Raw genomic sequence first — 17,948 nt, forward strand, 5'->3', positions numbered from 1 at the left:
AGAAATGACTATGGATCTCCCCAGCCAACAGCTGATCTCAATGTCAAGTGAAAAGTGAGGAAATGAAAGCAAATCTGCCTTTCCTACAAGTAACTGGAACAAGCAGTGTCTCTACCCTGCAGCTGGGGCCTAGGGGAGCACATAGCATGCATTTCTTTAGTCAGCATCTCAGAAACAGGCTAGAAAGGGAACTGGTGTTTGTAACTAGTACCCTCTCACACCAAGTCATGACCTACCTCAGCCTGTGCCTGCCTGAATTGTTTCAAAAGACCTCCTGTGATCACATGTATCGAGACCTGAGTCAAGAAGTCTGCTTTTCTCACTGACACAGGAGCATCCTGCACATCTACACAGACTCCTTTAGCTCCCTTGCTTTCCAAACACCATTTCTGCAATGCCACCTGCAATCTCTAGAGTGAATCTTGAGCAGCCTGTTCCCAAGAGGTTTCAAAGCAGCAGCTACTTCTTGAGCTTCAGTCTCCTAGAGTGCTCTCCCTGGAGAGTTTCCTTTCACTGTAATACATAGCAAACAACTTAGCCTGCTAGTCACATAAAATTTGTTAATGTAGCACCCCCCAACACTGGGGCAAGTAAAACTAATACAAAACATGATTATAAAGCAGAGCCCACCAAACTGGAGTGCAGTGTGTTCACAGTGGGAGCACATGCACATGGTCCCCACATCAACTGTGGCCCTTGGAGTAAAAGCAATGAGAGATAAGAATAAATATTATTGCTAAACTCTTCTTTCCTGTTGATCAGTTACAGTGCTGTGTCTGTTACAGAGGGTTTAAATTCATTTTACTTCAATGCCAATTTGAAGAAGAGCCATAAGATCACAAATACTTCTGCCTGACCCAGAGTGAAGTACTGCTTGCTGCATTAAGGGACTAATGAGCTTTTCCCCATAGCAACCTCCCAAGTAAGCAGGATTTATCACCCCAACAACAACATAAACAACGAGGGCAACATTTTACCATCACACAAAATGTCACAAGATTACTGCTTGCCTGAAGAAAATAGAATGAGGAGAAGAACAGAGGAAGGAGAGTAGAAAGGCACCATCTCTTGGCAAGCATGTTAAATGGGATGCTACTTTGCTTTTCATCTTCTAGGCCCTCCTGACATAAATGTTTCAAGCACTGGCTGCTTGTGATTGATGCCCTCACCTGGTTGTGGACTGTGTTGAGCTGGTTGTTAAAAGTCATGGTCAGGTTGGTTGATGTACTTGGGGCTACGTGGGTGATGAATGGTGTCTTGCTCTGGTTCACCGTGTCGTACATATTCACCCGCCGCTTGCAAATCTCCATGTTCTGGAAGCAGGACTTGACACTGCGCAGGGAAAGGGGGGCAAGGAAGGCAGAGAAAATCAACCAAGCGACTCACACAGGTTACAGTTCATCACAGTGGCCCTGCAATAGGTCTCCACGGCAGGCCTAGCACTTTCTAGGCTCTTAAAGCCCTTTGCTATTTTATGCAGGTCTCTCTTAACCGGTGAGAGTCAGATTAACACCGTACTGAAGAAGGCCAAGAGGGGAGCAGCTGCCCAGGGACTCCTGGGTGCTCCCACGGGTCTCTGCACTGCAATACAAGTCACAAAAGCAAGCAAATTGGTTGCTCTTTAGGGGACAGGGTAAGAAATACAAAGTGGCTATATTAAAAGACTGAAAGAAACTGAGAGCAAGAAAGAACGAAAGGTTTTTTTTCCTGATGATGGAGCCTGAGAGGAAAAGAAAATCCTTTTTGCCTCAGTGTAAGCATAAAGATAGTATTAGGTGTCTTGCCAGGAAGAATTTTACTGTTCTTGATCACTGAGACCCCTAAAAAAGTCATCCTCGTTCCTTTTAAGTAGTTGTTCACCAAGAGCTGAGTCCAGCTAAGCAGTTAAAACATTACCCCTGTCTGGCTGAATGCCTGTGCAGATGCTTATCTTGAAGCATGACATCTCCTCTTGCCGTCAATGGGACAATTAATATCAAAAAGTTATTCCAAAGCAAATTCCTCAATGCCCCGAGGGAATCTGGTTCTGAGATTAATCTCATACTGAGAACTGGATCTCTGGGGGAATGATTACAGCTTCTTCCTCTTCACTGACTTTCCCTTAAATGTTATTGATATAGCAATGGAAATTTTGAGAAGTATCCTATTTTGTGCCCCACTAAAGAAGATTAAATACGCTCTACATTACTAGAGCACAGTAGGCATCTGGTAGATGAAACTGTCCATATTTCATTAATTAGAATACCAAAGCATACAGAGGTTAAGAGACAGACAGTGAACCTGGTCAACACTGTATTAATAGTACAATCTTGCTTTTGATATCTGAAAATCAATACAGGTTTTCCACAATAACTGTTTTTACAAATGTGACCTCAGAGTCTGAAACACAACTTCAGAAAGTATAAAGGCATTTATTGTATTTCCATTATCCCAACATGGAGAAGGAGAAATTCCAACCAGTGAAAATCAGCTGGATGCTGACCATTTTGTAATGAGCTAAAGTGCTGGAGGTAGGGGGTATATCCTCACATCACTTTTAAGAAACAGTTCCCTTCAAAAGGAACAACCTTTTATGATCCCAAAGGTTGATGAAGAGGAGCTAGATCTTTTTATCCTTGTCTTGTCTCTTACTCAAATGGTTACCTCTCTTATCCTACAAGTAATATCTTGGTAGTTGGATCTGGGCCATAAACAACCTGCAGACAAGCCGGGTTCAGGACACTGTGCACAGCTGCCCATTATGTGCATTCACTTCCAGAACTATACCTGTTGGTCACAGAACATCCAGCAAAATCAAACACTTATCAAATAAATACAAAAGGCTATTGGATCACTTCTTTTCAGTCAAGTATGAATATAATTCTCCCTGCACAAAGAAGAAAGCACTGGGAGGAGTATAGGCTCTGTACATGGTGAATAGTGTGTGTCACCAAATGGTTTTATCTAACAAGATGTAAGCTCTACAAATGCAATACCAAGTTCTCTGGCTTACTTTAAAAAAAAAGTGGGAGAAAAAAACAGCAGGGACAAAGCAAAGCAGACAGAAAGTCTGAGGAATACTCAGCAATTTAAGAGCCAGGAAGTTAAATATGTGAAATAGGAAGCTAAGCTCACTTTGCTATCCACTTCTAAGAAAGCAGAACAGCCCCTCTTGCACTGTTCGAACTTGCAGCCTCTCTGAAACGTGCCACGGCAGAGATTCCTTCCAGAAGCTACAGCTTCCATATACTCTCGCTTCTTCTGCTGCCCAATTTATTTCCAAGAGAGATTATAGCTCCCTGCATCTTTCAAAGCTTTGAAGTTTCTGTTCTCCAAAGCACAAGTAATCACAGACAAAGCTCCATCCACTTGCCATGCTGGTTACAGCTTATTGCTCTCTTTGCCAGTCACTGTTTCCAGCGTAGAGGGGCTTGTGGGGCTACACACCCGGCTGGCACACACTTGGTATTCAGAGACGTGATGCTGAATTCTTTATTTGGCTAAAATTCTCACTGGTGTTGGCCCCAGTGATGTTTTCAATCTCTCTGGGGCTTTGCCTAAGCAGCCACAAGTGAGCACTTCAAAAATGAAGATGTGGTTATGGACTGTTGCGTTAGTGGAAAGATTTCTGACGGCAATGCATTAGGTCACGAATCTCTCCTATCTTACACAATCAGTTGTTGCACAGTCAGAAGGACTGTTGCAAATTAAAAGACTTTTGTCTATTATGCTCACTCAGTATTTTTGCTGTCATATTTTATTCATGAATTTTTTTTATACGAAACTTTTCTTTTTTCCTGTTTAGCACAATCATGTCCCATCTTGTTTTCATTTATCACCTACCATCTATTTATAGGTAACAATGCTCAAAGATGGCTGTGCAGGCTAAGTCTGGGTCTACACAGATCGTGCACCCACTACCTTCTGGTAAGCAGATGCTCTTGTGATAAATGTAACAAAAAGGCAGCTACAGCTCCTTCAGATGGGGAAAGCTACCTTAAACAAACTCAAAATACTGCGGCCACTCATACAGGCAGGGGAGCTGACGCAGTTACCTGTTGCTCTGCAGCTCTTCAAGCAGCCCCCTTTAATTTTGTACCTGAGCTCCTGACAGCCTTTAAAACACTCATGCAAATAGCACCCAATGAAAGTACAGCACTGTGCCAATAATTGTTCTCCTGTCAAGGGGAAGGGACAGCCTGCGAAAGCACCTGGAACTGCCAAGTGCTGTAAAGCAGGATGTTCAAAGCTAAGTGTCCTGAATGCTTTGTAAAACTCCCACTATGTGTCTACCTTCTCCACTTACACCTGAGAAGCCTGTCCCTATGTGAACTGGACATGGGCAGTGGGCTGGGGACAGGTATCCTGCATTTCAGGCTGCTGTGCTCTGTGGTGCAGCCTTAGGAGAAGGGCAGTCAGGCTTGAAGATGTGACTTCTCATCTCCATCAGGCAGTGGAGCCCGTCCTCATTCTACATGTGTCAGATGAGGTCAGAACGTGGTATTTAAGGTGACACAGGTGGACAACAACCAAGCTGAAAATCGAACTCCTTGTCCTGGTGCTTATGCCTGTAAAATAGCCTGCTGCAGAACAGCTCTTCCCTTAAAAAGCAAACAGCCCCAAGCTGACTCCTGGCACGATGGGAAAGTTCTGGGAGGAAGGGTCGGCTCCTCACTGCAGATAAGGTTGATTACTCCAGTAACAATCAGGACTATATTACTTTGAAATAGACTGATACTTTCAGCACTAATTGCATAATTTCTCCCGCATTTTAATGCAAAAATATGTAATTACTGAATATTTACATAATTAATGTAGCACACACTGCAGCATTTTAAATGCCAAGCACCTACAACACAATTCTTGCAACCTTGAGTTGGCAATCATCTTTTTCTTTCAAACAGGTAAAGATTAAAACTTAGGGATTAAACATCTTAACAAAGCCCCTCAGATACACTTGGTCTCACCACAACCAGCTACTCCTTTTCACCCCTCAATTCAAAACCCAAGGGGAACAAAAGCCACGTACTGTGTGCTGTGAGGGAAGTCGAGCAAGTGTGTCATGGTGACAAAAGGGTGGCTCAGAGTTTCAATGGGTGTTATCCTCTTATCCGCGTCTATCGTCAACATCTTCTTTAACAGATCTATGAACTCCCGCCGGTCTGCCTTTTCCACCAACATATCGCTTCCTTCCAAATCCGTTGTCATGTTTACCTAAAGGAGAAGGGACAGGAGTGAGTGCCAAAGGGCAAGAGCAGATGGTGAGGTCTCCAGCAAACAGTGTTTACTCCTCGTTGAAGCACACGCCCTGCGAGCCTCCCTGTCTAAAGGAGTAGCTGCTGAAGAGCCACAACAGACTCCACGGTGGCCACTCATCTGGCTTGTGCATGTCACAGCTCCAGACAGACTGTTAAGTGTTCTGCTCGCCTGGGTCAGTGGCTAATGAAACACTTAGTCACCCTCCACTGAAGATGAACAGCTTCCATGTGGTAGCAGGCAAGCTCTGATAATCCCAGTTTTTTCATACATTGTGCCATTGGATACTTATCTATGTGTCCTATGAGCAAAAAATATATAAAATACATAACAATTGTCAGTAGGTCAATGAGAAACATCCCATTCATGTATCAGGTGCCAGGAAAAAAAAGAACTTGCTATATTATTTCATTAATTGTCCAGTCTCCTCAGATTCCAGTCCTCCATTCCTGAATGTTTACAAGTTTTACTTGCTACAATGTCTAGACCTTGCTAGCACAAGCTCCAGTTTGGTGCTAGAGTTGGGCCAGTTTTGCACACTGGCTTGTCAGCACAAACTGCTGCCACAGGAGAGGGTACGTTGGGATTGGCTCTCACAAGGACATGGAACTGACACAGTGAACTAGTACTTCCCATTCTTCCCCCAGCCAGCCACGTTTTACAGAAAGCACACTCTTCTGTGGCCATGGTGAATATTTCCACTGTCACCCTTTAACAAATGGAAATACTAAAGCACAGAGAAAGCAAGTGACTTTCCAGCAGTCATACAGAAGAGCACTGGAGAGACAAGAGAAAATGCAGGATTTCAATACTCAGAGATGTGCCTCAGCCACTTTCCAAGGCTGCTTTACTACATGTACCCCTGTGTGCAGTCACTCCTACAAAGCAGCACGTAACAGCGAATTTGATAGGCATAATCCTGATATTTTTCAGGAGCTGGCTCCAGAATAGGATACAGAGAGAACTTCCATAATTTCTTTTTGTTAGTGTTGCTGGAAAGCATGCAAACAGTCTTGCTGGTTACTCACCAATGCTCTTACCTGTGCCATATCATCCAAACAGTTGAAAATATACTTTCTTGCTTCCTTTGACTTAATCCCCGTCTCTGCCTCATGATCATCTGGCGTCTGCTCAAAACAGGACACATTGACCAACACTGCCCTGCAGCCAGCTGCAGATTATGTGCCCCTTCCCACATGTGCCTCATCCTGTCCCATCATGCCTCTCTTGCCTGACCAGACACCATTTACACGATCTCCACCATAGTTATTTGACATCTTTTATGTCACAAGGTGATTTATCTCTTATATTTCACTTCTGAGGTTCCTCCCAACTATGGCAGGCCTCTCACATCCACCCTGGCGTTGAGGTACAGCATCCCACTCCAGCCAGAAGCCCACTGGCCTCTGTCCTTGGGGACAGTATGCAGCCAAACCCACTGGCACAGGACACTCAGGGCTCACCAGCTTTACTAGAGGTTTTGACTGTAGAATTAAAATGCCTGCCTCCCCCCCGCCCCGCCCCCACAACGAGTTAGATATTAGAGCAAAGTCTTCCCACTACACACCAAATCATTGACTACTTAGAGGGAGATTTCCAGGTCAACTCTAGACTTAAATTTCCTACATCACAATGCCAAGCAGGTGTATTATAGGCTCCAAATTTTGGGGATGGCAGTTTTACCTTGGGCAGTACCCACCCCTATGTCTGTGCTGCACTGCAAAAAGCAGAAACTTAGGCTCTGAGGTGACCTGAGCGTCTCCTCACTTCCAACCAACAACTCCAAGGTAATAGAAACAAGGGAATGTCTTCCTACCTTCAGCCTCCACAAGGGATACGGTGAGTCTGTATCCCTGTTGAAAAACCTCGTCGTCTTTGTCCCTGCACTTAACAAATACTCTGCTGGTAAGCCCTGCGTCTGTGAGATGTAGCGAATCTGTAAGAGAAGGATGAGAGAGGTCACTGTTCATCCTGTGGAGATCTCTGGAGGTCTTCCTTGAAGGAGTTCAGGAGACATTTGAACCAACAGAACAGACAAAAGAAGATGTAGTGGGTAGAGAAACTTCACACCAAAAAACTCAGTGCAAGGAATGAGGGAAAGAGAATTTCTGAATGGAATTCCCTCCATTTATTGCATATATCACTGGAAACTCACCCTTACAGTGCACTCCCAAAAGGCCTATGGATGAAAAGAGGAAAGTTCCTAAATTTTTAAAGTCCAAAGAGAAGGACCCACACAGTGATTTCAATGGGATGTCTCAACACTTTGCACCCTCTCCTCTCCAGAAAGTCATTTCAGCCATTTGATATTTGCTCTCTAACTTCTGCCATTTTTCTTCCAGCTGAGCACACAGCCGGAGCAGTCTGCAGTTCCAAACAGAGGATTATGAAGTGACTGCCTTTGAACTAAGGTGAAATATACACTCAAACCAATGGATGCCCTCATGGTATGGAAAGTACTTGTCTCTACTGACTACATGACGTTATTTGGGTTGCATCCACAAGTATGACCTCATTGGCACCCACACAGCTAAAAGATACTCTACTTGTGTTTCCAGGATCTCAAACTTTTATTTTTTTATAAAGGAGAAACAGTCTGTGATTATACAATTAAAGACCAATGTCACACATGCCTGAGGTGCCACACAAAACCTTAACTTTGGCAGCTCCTGTCTCCCACATGGCTTCATTCTGCAAAATGAGAGTTTGTATTGCTGCAAACTCTGCAAAACTACTAAAACCAGTCACCTACTCTTGAAATTCTAGGGAAGAATGGAAAGTGTTTTTGAGAGAAGAAACAGAGAAGGATAAAAACATTAAATGCATAAAGGCATAAAAAGCAGCCGTGCTTTCAATCACTTCCAAGTACTCAGGCCCTGGTTCACTGTGCACGGCTTGCTCAGCTCTGCAGCTCCTCAGGTCCATCAGAACTCGCACACTTGAGAGGCACCAGGATCCTGCCTGCAGCCCAGTGCCAGTGCTGAAGCCAGCATCCAGGATTGGCTGCTATCCCTTCCCCAGCACCCCAGGAGCCCTCGTCACACTTTACCAGAGGAAGCTTTGTGCTGGGCAGTTAAGCTGGCCGGTAAGGTATGGTGATTTCTTTTCCAGCTGTGTGTTTTATGGCTTTTGGGGTGCAACGGGGAAGAGAAAGAAATCTACTTTTCATGCTTGGTATGTGATTTTCAAATGCTTGTAAGTTTCTCAGCTACATTTGATTTCCTTTAGAGTCACTAATAGCCCTGCTCTTTGCTGCAAGTTATTTCCCCTGCCAAATTTTACCTTTAGAGCTCTGATTAAAAAAATACTGGTTTCAAAAGAAAAGTCAAGAAAACATTTCAGTATGGGAAAAACTTATTTATTTTCCTACCTTTTTTTTTTTTTCCCTTTTTAAAAAAAATTATTTCCTAAAAGAAAAAAGACCCTTTTCAGGCCGCATTTTCAGACAGCTAAGATCAGCCTGAAGAATACTATGGGAATGCAAAGTATTCTACAGCCCTGGCTCTAGCTGCCGCTGCATTATTGGTTTTAGGACTACAAAAAGGGCATAAAAGCCTATAGGGAGAAAAGGGATGACAGCTTATATTAACTGGAAACCTACATCAATGCCAATGTTCTCCTTCTTGTCATTGCTTTTAATATGCACTCTCATAAAAGGGGTTATGAAATGCAGCTGAGTTCATGCAGTTTCTTCTAACAAATAAGGCTTTATACTGCACTTGCTGTTACAGCAGAGAACGGGTGCCTGCTCTGCTCAGTGAGGAGGGACATGTACAGAGCTCTCCAGTCAATGGCAGCATTGACTCTTGATTGAGATTTCACTCAGGCAGCCAGGTCTTAAAAGCCAGCGTACCAAGCTGCACACTGGTTACCTGGAACAAATACCCAGGTGCATAATGACAATGTTGACTTGGGAGAGCAAGAAACACAGATCCATCATTAGCCAACGTGAAAAAGCTGCCATCTGCTCGCTCTGACAAGAGAAGGGAAAAAGATGTGTGCACTTACCAGCACCCAGGGCAATATCCACACCCACCTGATCGTACTCTGAAGCTCCTGGGTACAAGGGCCAGCCCAAGAACAGCTCTGCAATGACACATCCCAATGACCACATATCGATTGCTTCACAAAAGGGTAAACCGAGGATGATTTCAGGGGCTCTGCAAAGAAAGAGGTCAGAAAATGTCAGCAAGGGGAGCAGAGCTGCTCAGCTGGCGTTGGGCAGCTGCTGCCCATCGTGACACTCACAGAGCTGCCACCAACAAATGTCACTGCTCCGACAGAGCTGAGGGACTCACTGGTCACTGGCACAGCGCCTGCTAACCAAACATTAGTTGGTGAATATTTAGCCTTACAGAAGAGTACTGTGGCCATATACAGCCAAGAGACAGCCTTACATCTGGCAGCATTTTGTAAAGGAGGGAACTACCACTGCTTTCATCCAGCAAGTGGGAATATGAAGGCACCCAATCAAGGCCCCCACTCGAGGCTGTCAGGCCCAGCTCGCTGTCCTGTGGAGAACTGTGCAGATCCCCTGCGGTGAAGCATCCTCTGTTCACACAGCTCCATGGGTTCACAAACAGCTAGACATTAAATAGTCATTACAGGACTGGTATAAAAGGATTACTGACTTTTTAAACAAACGGCTGTAACAATAAAACAAAGAAATAATGTAATTAGATCTATTAGACCTAAGCCTTTTCCTCAGGAGGAAGTAGCCAAGAAGCCTTCCTTTCCCAGTCTGTCCCAGGCACCTGATTAGATTTCCTTTTCCCTTTCAGCCCAAACAGCCACAATGCAGCAGCTCTCTGGCTACACATTTATTGCCAGCTCCAGGAGATGCCATCAAAGCACCCCTGCTCCCTCCCCTTCCAGGGGGAATCGGTCCCACTGCCTTGGGGTGGTTGGAATCCTTCTCCACTGATACTGAAAAGCTCTGTAGGATGAGGCTAGATGAACTTGCTCAATTCCAGTGGCCAAAGTGAGACGAGATGAATCCTGACCTATGTCCCCCAGGTGTTCTGTGTTTCAAAATCTTCTCTGTGAAAGAACCAAAAATATTTTCCAAATACTGAAAACCTTATACACATAAACACCTTCCTTACTTATCCCACCTCTGCCTAGATGTCCACATGCAGTTATATGATACAGTTCTATGATCCTATTTATACAAGGATCTCCTAAAGCTTCTCTCCTGTTCTTGCAATGCTTCTAAAGCCCCAGCTTCTGGTGTCATGAAGGAAGAATAAGTGTCAGGAAGAATAACTTACTTGCCTATACTCCTCTAACTATAAAGAAAGAAAAAGCAGAAGACAGATAAAATAAACACACAATACTTTAAAACTTTCATCATTTTAAATATAGCCTTGGGATTTCTCGGGCCCTTATGCATGTTTTGGAAATGCCTGGGGTTGGCTATTGAGCAAATCAAGTGCCACCATCCAAAGCTCAAAATAGGACCCATGGTTCCCAGTTCCCCATTTGTCATAAGGATAAGATCTGACACTAGTGAGATCATACTAAGGATTACCAATTGCAGTGGAAAATATTATGTTTTCATCACACCATTACATAGTCATGTCAAGACAAGTCTTTAGCCAAGAAACCAAGCAAAATGGTACATTTTTTTCCAAAGAAACAAAGACTCTGTATCAAGTATCCACACCCTGTCTTCAGTCCACAAATCCCCCCAGTTTTGGGGGAACTTGTAATGATAAAATCCCAAACTATCTCTTCTTAAACCAGCAACGCAGAATGTAAAAATTACAGGAAATTCTGGGATTTTAAAGTAAGAATTCTTTGTGCCATTCCCACAAAAAACAAGTCAGAAACTTAAAAAGTGGCTACCTTTAGGCCTTTAGCTTCATCTGTCCTTGTCATTGTCATACCCTACTTCTCTTTAGCCCACTCTGACAAACTTTTTATTCTAACAGCAGTCCCTCCCTCATGAACAAGGGGTTAATTTTCCTCTTTTCCTCCCTATTCCGTCATCCCTGTCATCCCTACACACTACCCGACACCTAGACAAAATGCAGAGAGAAAAAGACAGCTATGGTGACCTGAATCTCATTACTATGTAAATCCTGCATTCAAAGCCATCTGCCTCTCCCTGCCTGCCTTCCACATTGTGAACGAAATGTCCCTGGTCACTAATGAGAGCTCAGCCACCAATCGCCTCAACTCCAGATCCCTCCCACTAACTCAAGTGGAGCGGTGGACTATAGGGATATTCCCAACATGATTTTGTGTGGAAAACTCTCTGTGCATAAAAAACCACTTGCACTGCTGTCATATGCAGCACACACCTCCCTTCCTCTCTCCCCACACTTAGGCTGCCAACACCTTCAGACCCCTGCAAGAAGGGATGACCTAGAATTTGAGGTTCCAAAATCTCTTAATTTTTTTTTCTCCTGAGTCTCTGGCTATCCAGTAGGTTTACCTGAAAGCTCCACTTTCTGGAGTGCACTAATAAGGAGAGAATTTCTTTTTTACATGCAGAAGAGTTTTCTATCTTCGCTATTGGGGAGTAAAGTACAAATCTATGTCCATATAATTTAAACACAAAGAGTGCAACTAAACAGAACATCACTCATTCTATGAATTCTTACAATGGTGAGAATGCCTGTGAGAAAGGGCTACATCTAGGTAATATGGTGCCTTACATACACCACAGATACCACTTGCTGTGGTTTTCTCCCAGCCTTCATGTAATAGTTAAGATTTTCAATGGTGAGAGAGTGGCACTAAAACAAAACCATCTTGTTAACTTAATTAAATAGTCATTAAGACACGTCAAGAACAACAGGTAGTGGACACCACACAGTATTCCAGATTTTCAGCCAGCAGATATCTCCTGTTTGCTGTGGGAAAGAGGGAGCTGCAGTCACCAGGAGCAGTGCTCTGCCCACTTGAAATGGCCAATGCCAAGCATTTTGGGGCAGGATGCTATGAGCTCTATAATGAAATAACCTGTCCACTGACAGAATACCTTTGAATGTCCACTGTGGTGGATATTGTTCTTTACACTTAGTTATGGATGCATACATCCTTCTGCACATGGTATCTAACATGCAACTCCTCTCTTCACATAAGCATGTCAGTTTTTTAAGACAAGGTGAGATCTTGACTTCCATCACGTTATGGCACAGAGTTCCACAGGCAACCTTCTGCTTTCAATAGCATCTTAGCTCAGCTGTTTAAAGCTTGATTTTCCTTCATCAGGTTTAAATTTGTCACCTCTCACTTTGTGTTCACATAGATAGGTTTAGAGGTGAAGATGGAAATGACTGAATCACCTGTCCTTTACCACAAGCTGTTTTTATCTTTGCCCTGTTCTCCCATGTCTGCAGCAGCTTCTGCCTTCTCAGTGTATCATCCCTTGGATGTTTCAATCCGCTTCCACTGCCTGACCCTGGAACTCCTCTTCCTGACATGACTGCTAGGAGGCAGGCTGAACAGACCTAGAAAGAGTTAAACACAAGGATATTCCCCAGACTTATTTTACACTATTTGCAAAATGCTTTCGCGTTCCAGTCTTCCCTAAGCTTAATATTTTGTTTGCTTTTGGAGTGACACGAGGCATTTCAGCAGATGTTTTATCTGGGAGATCCTCTGAGACACACAGTCCTTTCTCCAGAGAAGCTGCAGTTAATTTAGGACATAGAATTATGCAGAAATAGTTCATTTTTTTCTCTTCCAATGTTTACTGCCTTTCGGTACTGCACTGATATCGCATAATGTTTTCTGTAATCTGGATCAAGTCCTTTAAATGCTCCTCGCTCTTTTCTGCAGCCTAACCTAAGACAGTATGTGGTGTCTGCATGCTTGCACACTTCAGTACTGGTCCAGCACTTTTTACATATAATGAATACATTAAATAACTCTAGTCCTAAAATGTGCATGCAGTCCACTCCACACCTGACCCTTGTTTTCCTAAAAGCACTCCGATTTAGCTCAGCAATAAAAACGGTGTAATTCTCTTTCCCAAAGGGAAAGAAAACAGTTTCCATGTCTTAAACAGTTCTTGTGTGGGATTTCTGCATTCTGCAGCTGCTAGCACTGTGTAACAAGGGAAAATGCCCTATGAAAACGCACACATCCGAGTATTGCAATCATAAATCGGAAGGACGATTCACACGGCAGCAGATCCTCCCAAACAGCACTGAAATCTTCAGCAGATCTCTCCATGACTGCACAGAGAAGTATTTTCTGGACCAACAATACAGGTTTTTTTAATACAGACTCACCAAACCTTTCAGTTGTGGTGAGGGATCTTGTCTGACAGCACACAGTGGAGCCAGCTGCCAGATACCTCAATACATGCAAGAACATCCCCATTTCCCGCTCTCCACCCCTTTCTTGGCTGTGCATCTGCAACACTCCTGGCACAGTAACTCCTGCCTCCAGTACAAGACACACAGAAGGAAAACAGAAAACTTTGCCCTCCTGTCCTTCCTCTCCCATGAGCTGCCCTCGATGTCTTCCAAAAAAAGGAACTCCCCTTCTGCATGCACGGGCACAACCTGTTCTACAGCTCACACAAATCACACCAGCACAGACCAAAGGTTTAGAAACCACTTGCCACCAGCCTGGGAAAGACTGAAAAGCCTTGCCAAGAGCCTCTATCTCCAGGACAAAAGCAGCCATCCCATCCCCATTTCCACATCCCCACCCCTTTCCAGCCAAATTACTTGCCTGGACAGCAAAGGGTGACCTGCTCCTCGGCTCAGCAGTGAGTCCAGTCAGTCCCCCATCCTTTGGAGCCCATCTTGAATGTGCCTGTGTACACCAGAGAGCTGCTGGTGCCCTGAGGCAGCAGGGTCCCCGTGCTGGCAGCACCTGCAGGTCCCCAGAGGCAGCAGTGCCACCTCATCATTTGCTTGCACCTCACACACGACCCTGTCCTGCTTTCAGGCCTGCTGCTGGTGGAATATTTACTTTAGCAACCCTGCTTTGTGGCAGGGTAATTTCATTGTCTGGTGTTTCTGTCAGGAAAATTAATTACCAGTCTAGCTTGCTGGCTTTTTCACCCACACATCACAGGACATTAAAAACAGATGCCAAAAAAAATCATTTCCACAGACTCGGACTCAGAGAGCTGGGCTCTTTCTGAATTTTAAAACTTCCCTGCAAACTGCCCTTCTCAGGGATAATTTACCACCTCTGGTAGGATCCCATGGCCAAGCGTGATAGTCTCAGCTGAGTCCTTCATGACAAGTATACACCTCAGACAAAAATATAACTCAAAGCTTGATACCTGCTGGCACCTTGAGCAGAGAGTGTTCCTGCTCCCAGAAGAAGGCTGGGGGCAGCTGAAGGCAGTGCAGACAGACCTGCAGTGAAGATGTCTCTGAGCTGGTGCACACAGCTCCTGTCTCACTCGCTAAAGCCTGAATTCTGGGAAGCAGCAGCTTTCACATCTCTACTCAGGAAGCCTGGGCAGAGGCAGAGAAGCAGGAGCTGAGCTCCTCTGCCCAAGCACGGATGCACTGACCAGCTGCACACCCAGGGCTTCACCCCACTCAGAGCTCGTGCTCTCCCATGCATCAAGATACCTCTTGTGAGGACAAGGAGCTGCATCCTTTGTGTGTCTTACAAAGGGGTTTTTATACAAGTGATGGAGCTCTATCCTCCTCTCAGATGAACCTTTCTTTGGCATCTTTATGGACTCTTTCTCATACCTGCTACCTTGACTCTTTTGTGGAGGTGTCCACCTTTTATTGCCACGTACAGCAGAATGCAGAGTACCTTTAACTCTTAGGTAATGGAGGTGGAATGCACAGAGAAGCTTTTTTTTGTTCCTCTGTACTTCTCAGACTCCAAATCATTTCTTAAGCGAAGGGATGTAAAAGGAGACAGGCTCGTATTCTGGAAGTAAAACATTACAGTTGTTATCTCCGTCACCCCTCCACCTCTCCACTCACACAGACACCTGGAAGGGATGCAGACATCAAATATGGATGGCCCCCAGACTAAGGCCATCCTCTGCTCCAGGGCTGAGCATCTGCAGACTTTTGTGTCTTGTGATAAAGGCAGCCACCAGGGCCAGAGCATAACACACCTACAAGCCCCAACAGCTCCTGCTTGCCCACTCCCCATCCCATGCAGTGGACAGGAGAGCAGCTCTAGGCCCCACTTGTGTCACTCAGCAGGGAAATGCTGGGCTCACCCTCACTGCTGGATTTCTGCATTTCTCCTGCATCCCTGAGCAAGGGACAGCTCTGGTAGTCAAGACTGATCCCAGAATATGCAGGCACACTATGCCTTTCAGATTCCAGCATAAAGTTTCAACCATGGAGAGGTCAGTCAGCACAGTATAATTCCTGAGGGAGGGAAAGGACCACAGAGGAATGCCACCCAATTGGTCACGGTATGCTGTTTGCCCACAAAGATGTATTGGTTTGAGTGATAAGGAAGGACAGTGCCTCTACGGGGCCTCCTAGCAGGCTCTGTATTTCACAGGTCAAACACAGGTACACCTGGTTTCTGGGAAGGACTGTGGGTGTAACCAGAGCCGTTTCCAGGGCTGCCAGGCCACCTGTACAACCACCACTAGAAGGGAGCTCCAACACTGCACTGCTCACATTGCTCTTGCCCATCCCTCAAGATTAGTCTGCAACACTTCAAAAAATATCTGAATCAGCTCAAAAGACTGGAAGCTGGATCCACTCAGCCCTCGGTGATGGTTTATGTTACAGGACATAAATATAAACTGGAGGCTGGTAACCAGTGAGGTACCACAGGGGGTTATCCCAGACTAGTCGAATGTAATATCTTTATCCCTGACCTAAGGAGGAGGCAGAGTGCATTCTCACCCAGTTTGTGGGGGATGCCACACTGGAGATACCTGGCCATACACGTGAGGGCAGGGCTGCCACCCAGAGGGACCTGGACAGGTGGGAGGCATGGCCTGATAGGGACCTTCTGTAGGGATCTTCTGAAATACAGCCAGGAGAAATGCCAGGTCTGGCCCCTGGGAGAGACGAGCGCTGGTGACAAGTGAGGAACTGCTCAGCTGGAATGGCCATGAGCACCTTGACTCAAGGGGCAGTGGGCTAGAAAGGAAGACCCTGGCAGCAGCAGGACCAGCAGCATCCCTGAAACAGGGCCAGCTGACCAGGGAATGTGGTAACCCATCTCCAGCCACATCTGGACACCATGCTTGGTATGGGGATCCCAGTAAGAGGGTGAACTGGAGCAACCTCAGTGTGGGGAGGGAGAACCATGGTGTCCATGACAACAGCTTGCTCCTCCTCCTCTGCCACATGAGAAAATGGTGCCATGCTCTTCCCTCAGGTGGGCAGCAGAAGGCAGAGATGACAGACAAATTGAAGAAAGAGAGGATCCCCCTGGGGATGGAATGGGGAAAACACCTCCACTGTGCAGATAAATGAACCACCAGCACAGGCTGCCCTGAGGGACTCTGCAATTGCTAACCTTGGAGGCTTTTAAGACCCAGCAGGATGAAGTCCTGATCTTGATCCCATGGCAGACTCTACCTTGACCATCAGGTTGGACTAAATGACCTCCCAGGGCCTCCTGTCACCTGAACTTCTCTAACTCTGTAAGGTCCAGTACCCATACATTTCTCAATAGGAAGATCACCAAGATCCTGCTACACACAGGGGAAGTCCTAAACTACTGGGAGTGCTTCCTGTGGTACAGGTACAGGTATTTTAATCAAGTGTACATGCACAAAGTTCTGTCTTTTAAAAACAGCAAGTTACACAACAATTTCTTCCAAGCCTCATGAGCTTCTCATTGCTAGCTAAGGGTATTTAACAGCAAATAACTCATAGAAGCAGACTAGACTACCACCCCTGGCCACTGCTCATGTTCCTCTGGTGTGCTGGCTGGGAAGGGTGAAAACATGCCAGAGGATGGTGTCAGAGGCAGACTGGGCTAGCCTGAACCTCAGGGAAGTCACCCACTCCCTTCCTGCCCCAATCCTGGGCCATCCCAGCAATGCCTGTGTCACTCCTGGCAAGCATTCAGCTGGCCTGTCTTAGAGACCTCCCATAGTGGAGCATCCATAAACTCTGCTGCGCCCCAAGGGACCTCACCCCTTGTAATTTTAAGGAATAATACAGCTGTGCATAGCTGACTTTATGTCATGCTTAATTATAACTTGTTGTCAATCTGGCATCTATGTAATACATATGGAAAAACATAATTTAATACATCTCACTTGACTTTGCTTACACCTGGCTTTCTGCCAGGCTGCACCTCCTCCCTCTCCTCACTCTGCCTCGGCCTCAACACACACTCAGTACCTATAACCTTGTCTCTTTTTCTCTCTTGCTCACTACGTCTGTCTCCTTTTCCTGCATTATCTTTTCCCCTCTTCCCACACTTACTGTGGACATCCCACACAGGAACCCCCTACCCCTGTGAAGGGGGTGCACACCCTGTACCTGGAAACACAACCCAATGCTGCTGTGGGTTTGCATCCATCCTGAAAAATGGGGAGTCACAAAGACACATATCAGGCACCCCAACAGGATCCCCCTGCTCACTGCCACCACCCGCATGAGGCTCTTGGAAAAAGCAATTTCCATAGGTTAATCCTGGAAGACTTTCAAGTAAACCACACTTACATATCAAGCACTTGCCATCCCTACGCACCTTTCTTGGGATTAAGAAAGCTGGATTCAGCCACGAACAAAGCCTGGGTTTAAATGGGGAGGGAGGGGTCCCTGCTGGGAGGCTCTGCA

The 17,948-nt window shown here is 45.4% G+C and overlaps 1 protein-coding gene across 2 annotated transcripts in view; it reads right to left on the bottom strand.

Moving 5' to 3' along the window:
- HIPK2 (homeodomain interacting protein kinase 2) overlaps nt 1–17,948 on the bottom strand; it is a 126,506-nt gene that overhangs the window by 24,554 nt on the left and 84,004 nt on the right. For both annotated transcript variants that reach the window (XM_038155490.1, XM_038155489.1), the window contains exons 3-7: nt 9,272–9,395; nt 7,052–7,171; nt 6,276–6,362; nt 5,009–5,193; nt 1,170–1,332 (exon numbers count right to left, since the gene is read on the bottom strand). In XM_038155490.1, the coding sequence (XP_038011418.1) occupies nt 1,170–1,332; nt 5,009–5,193; nt 6,276–6,362; nt 7,052–7,171; nt 9,272–9,395 (679 nt within the window). The remainder of the gene's footprint in view (nt 1–1,169; nt 1,333–5,008; nt 5,194–6,275; nt 6,363–7,051; nt 7,172–9,271; nt 9,396–17,948) is intronic.

Source organism: Motacilla alba, chromosome 1A, assembly GCF_015832195.1.
Source record: "Motacilla alba alba isolate MOTALB_02 chromosome 1A, Motacilla_alba_V1.0_pri, whole genome shotgun sequence".
Classification (NCBI taxonomy): Eukaryota; Metazoa; Chordata; class Aves; order Passeriformes; family Motacillidae; genus Motacilla; species Motacilla alba.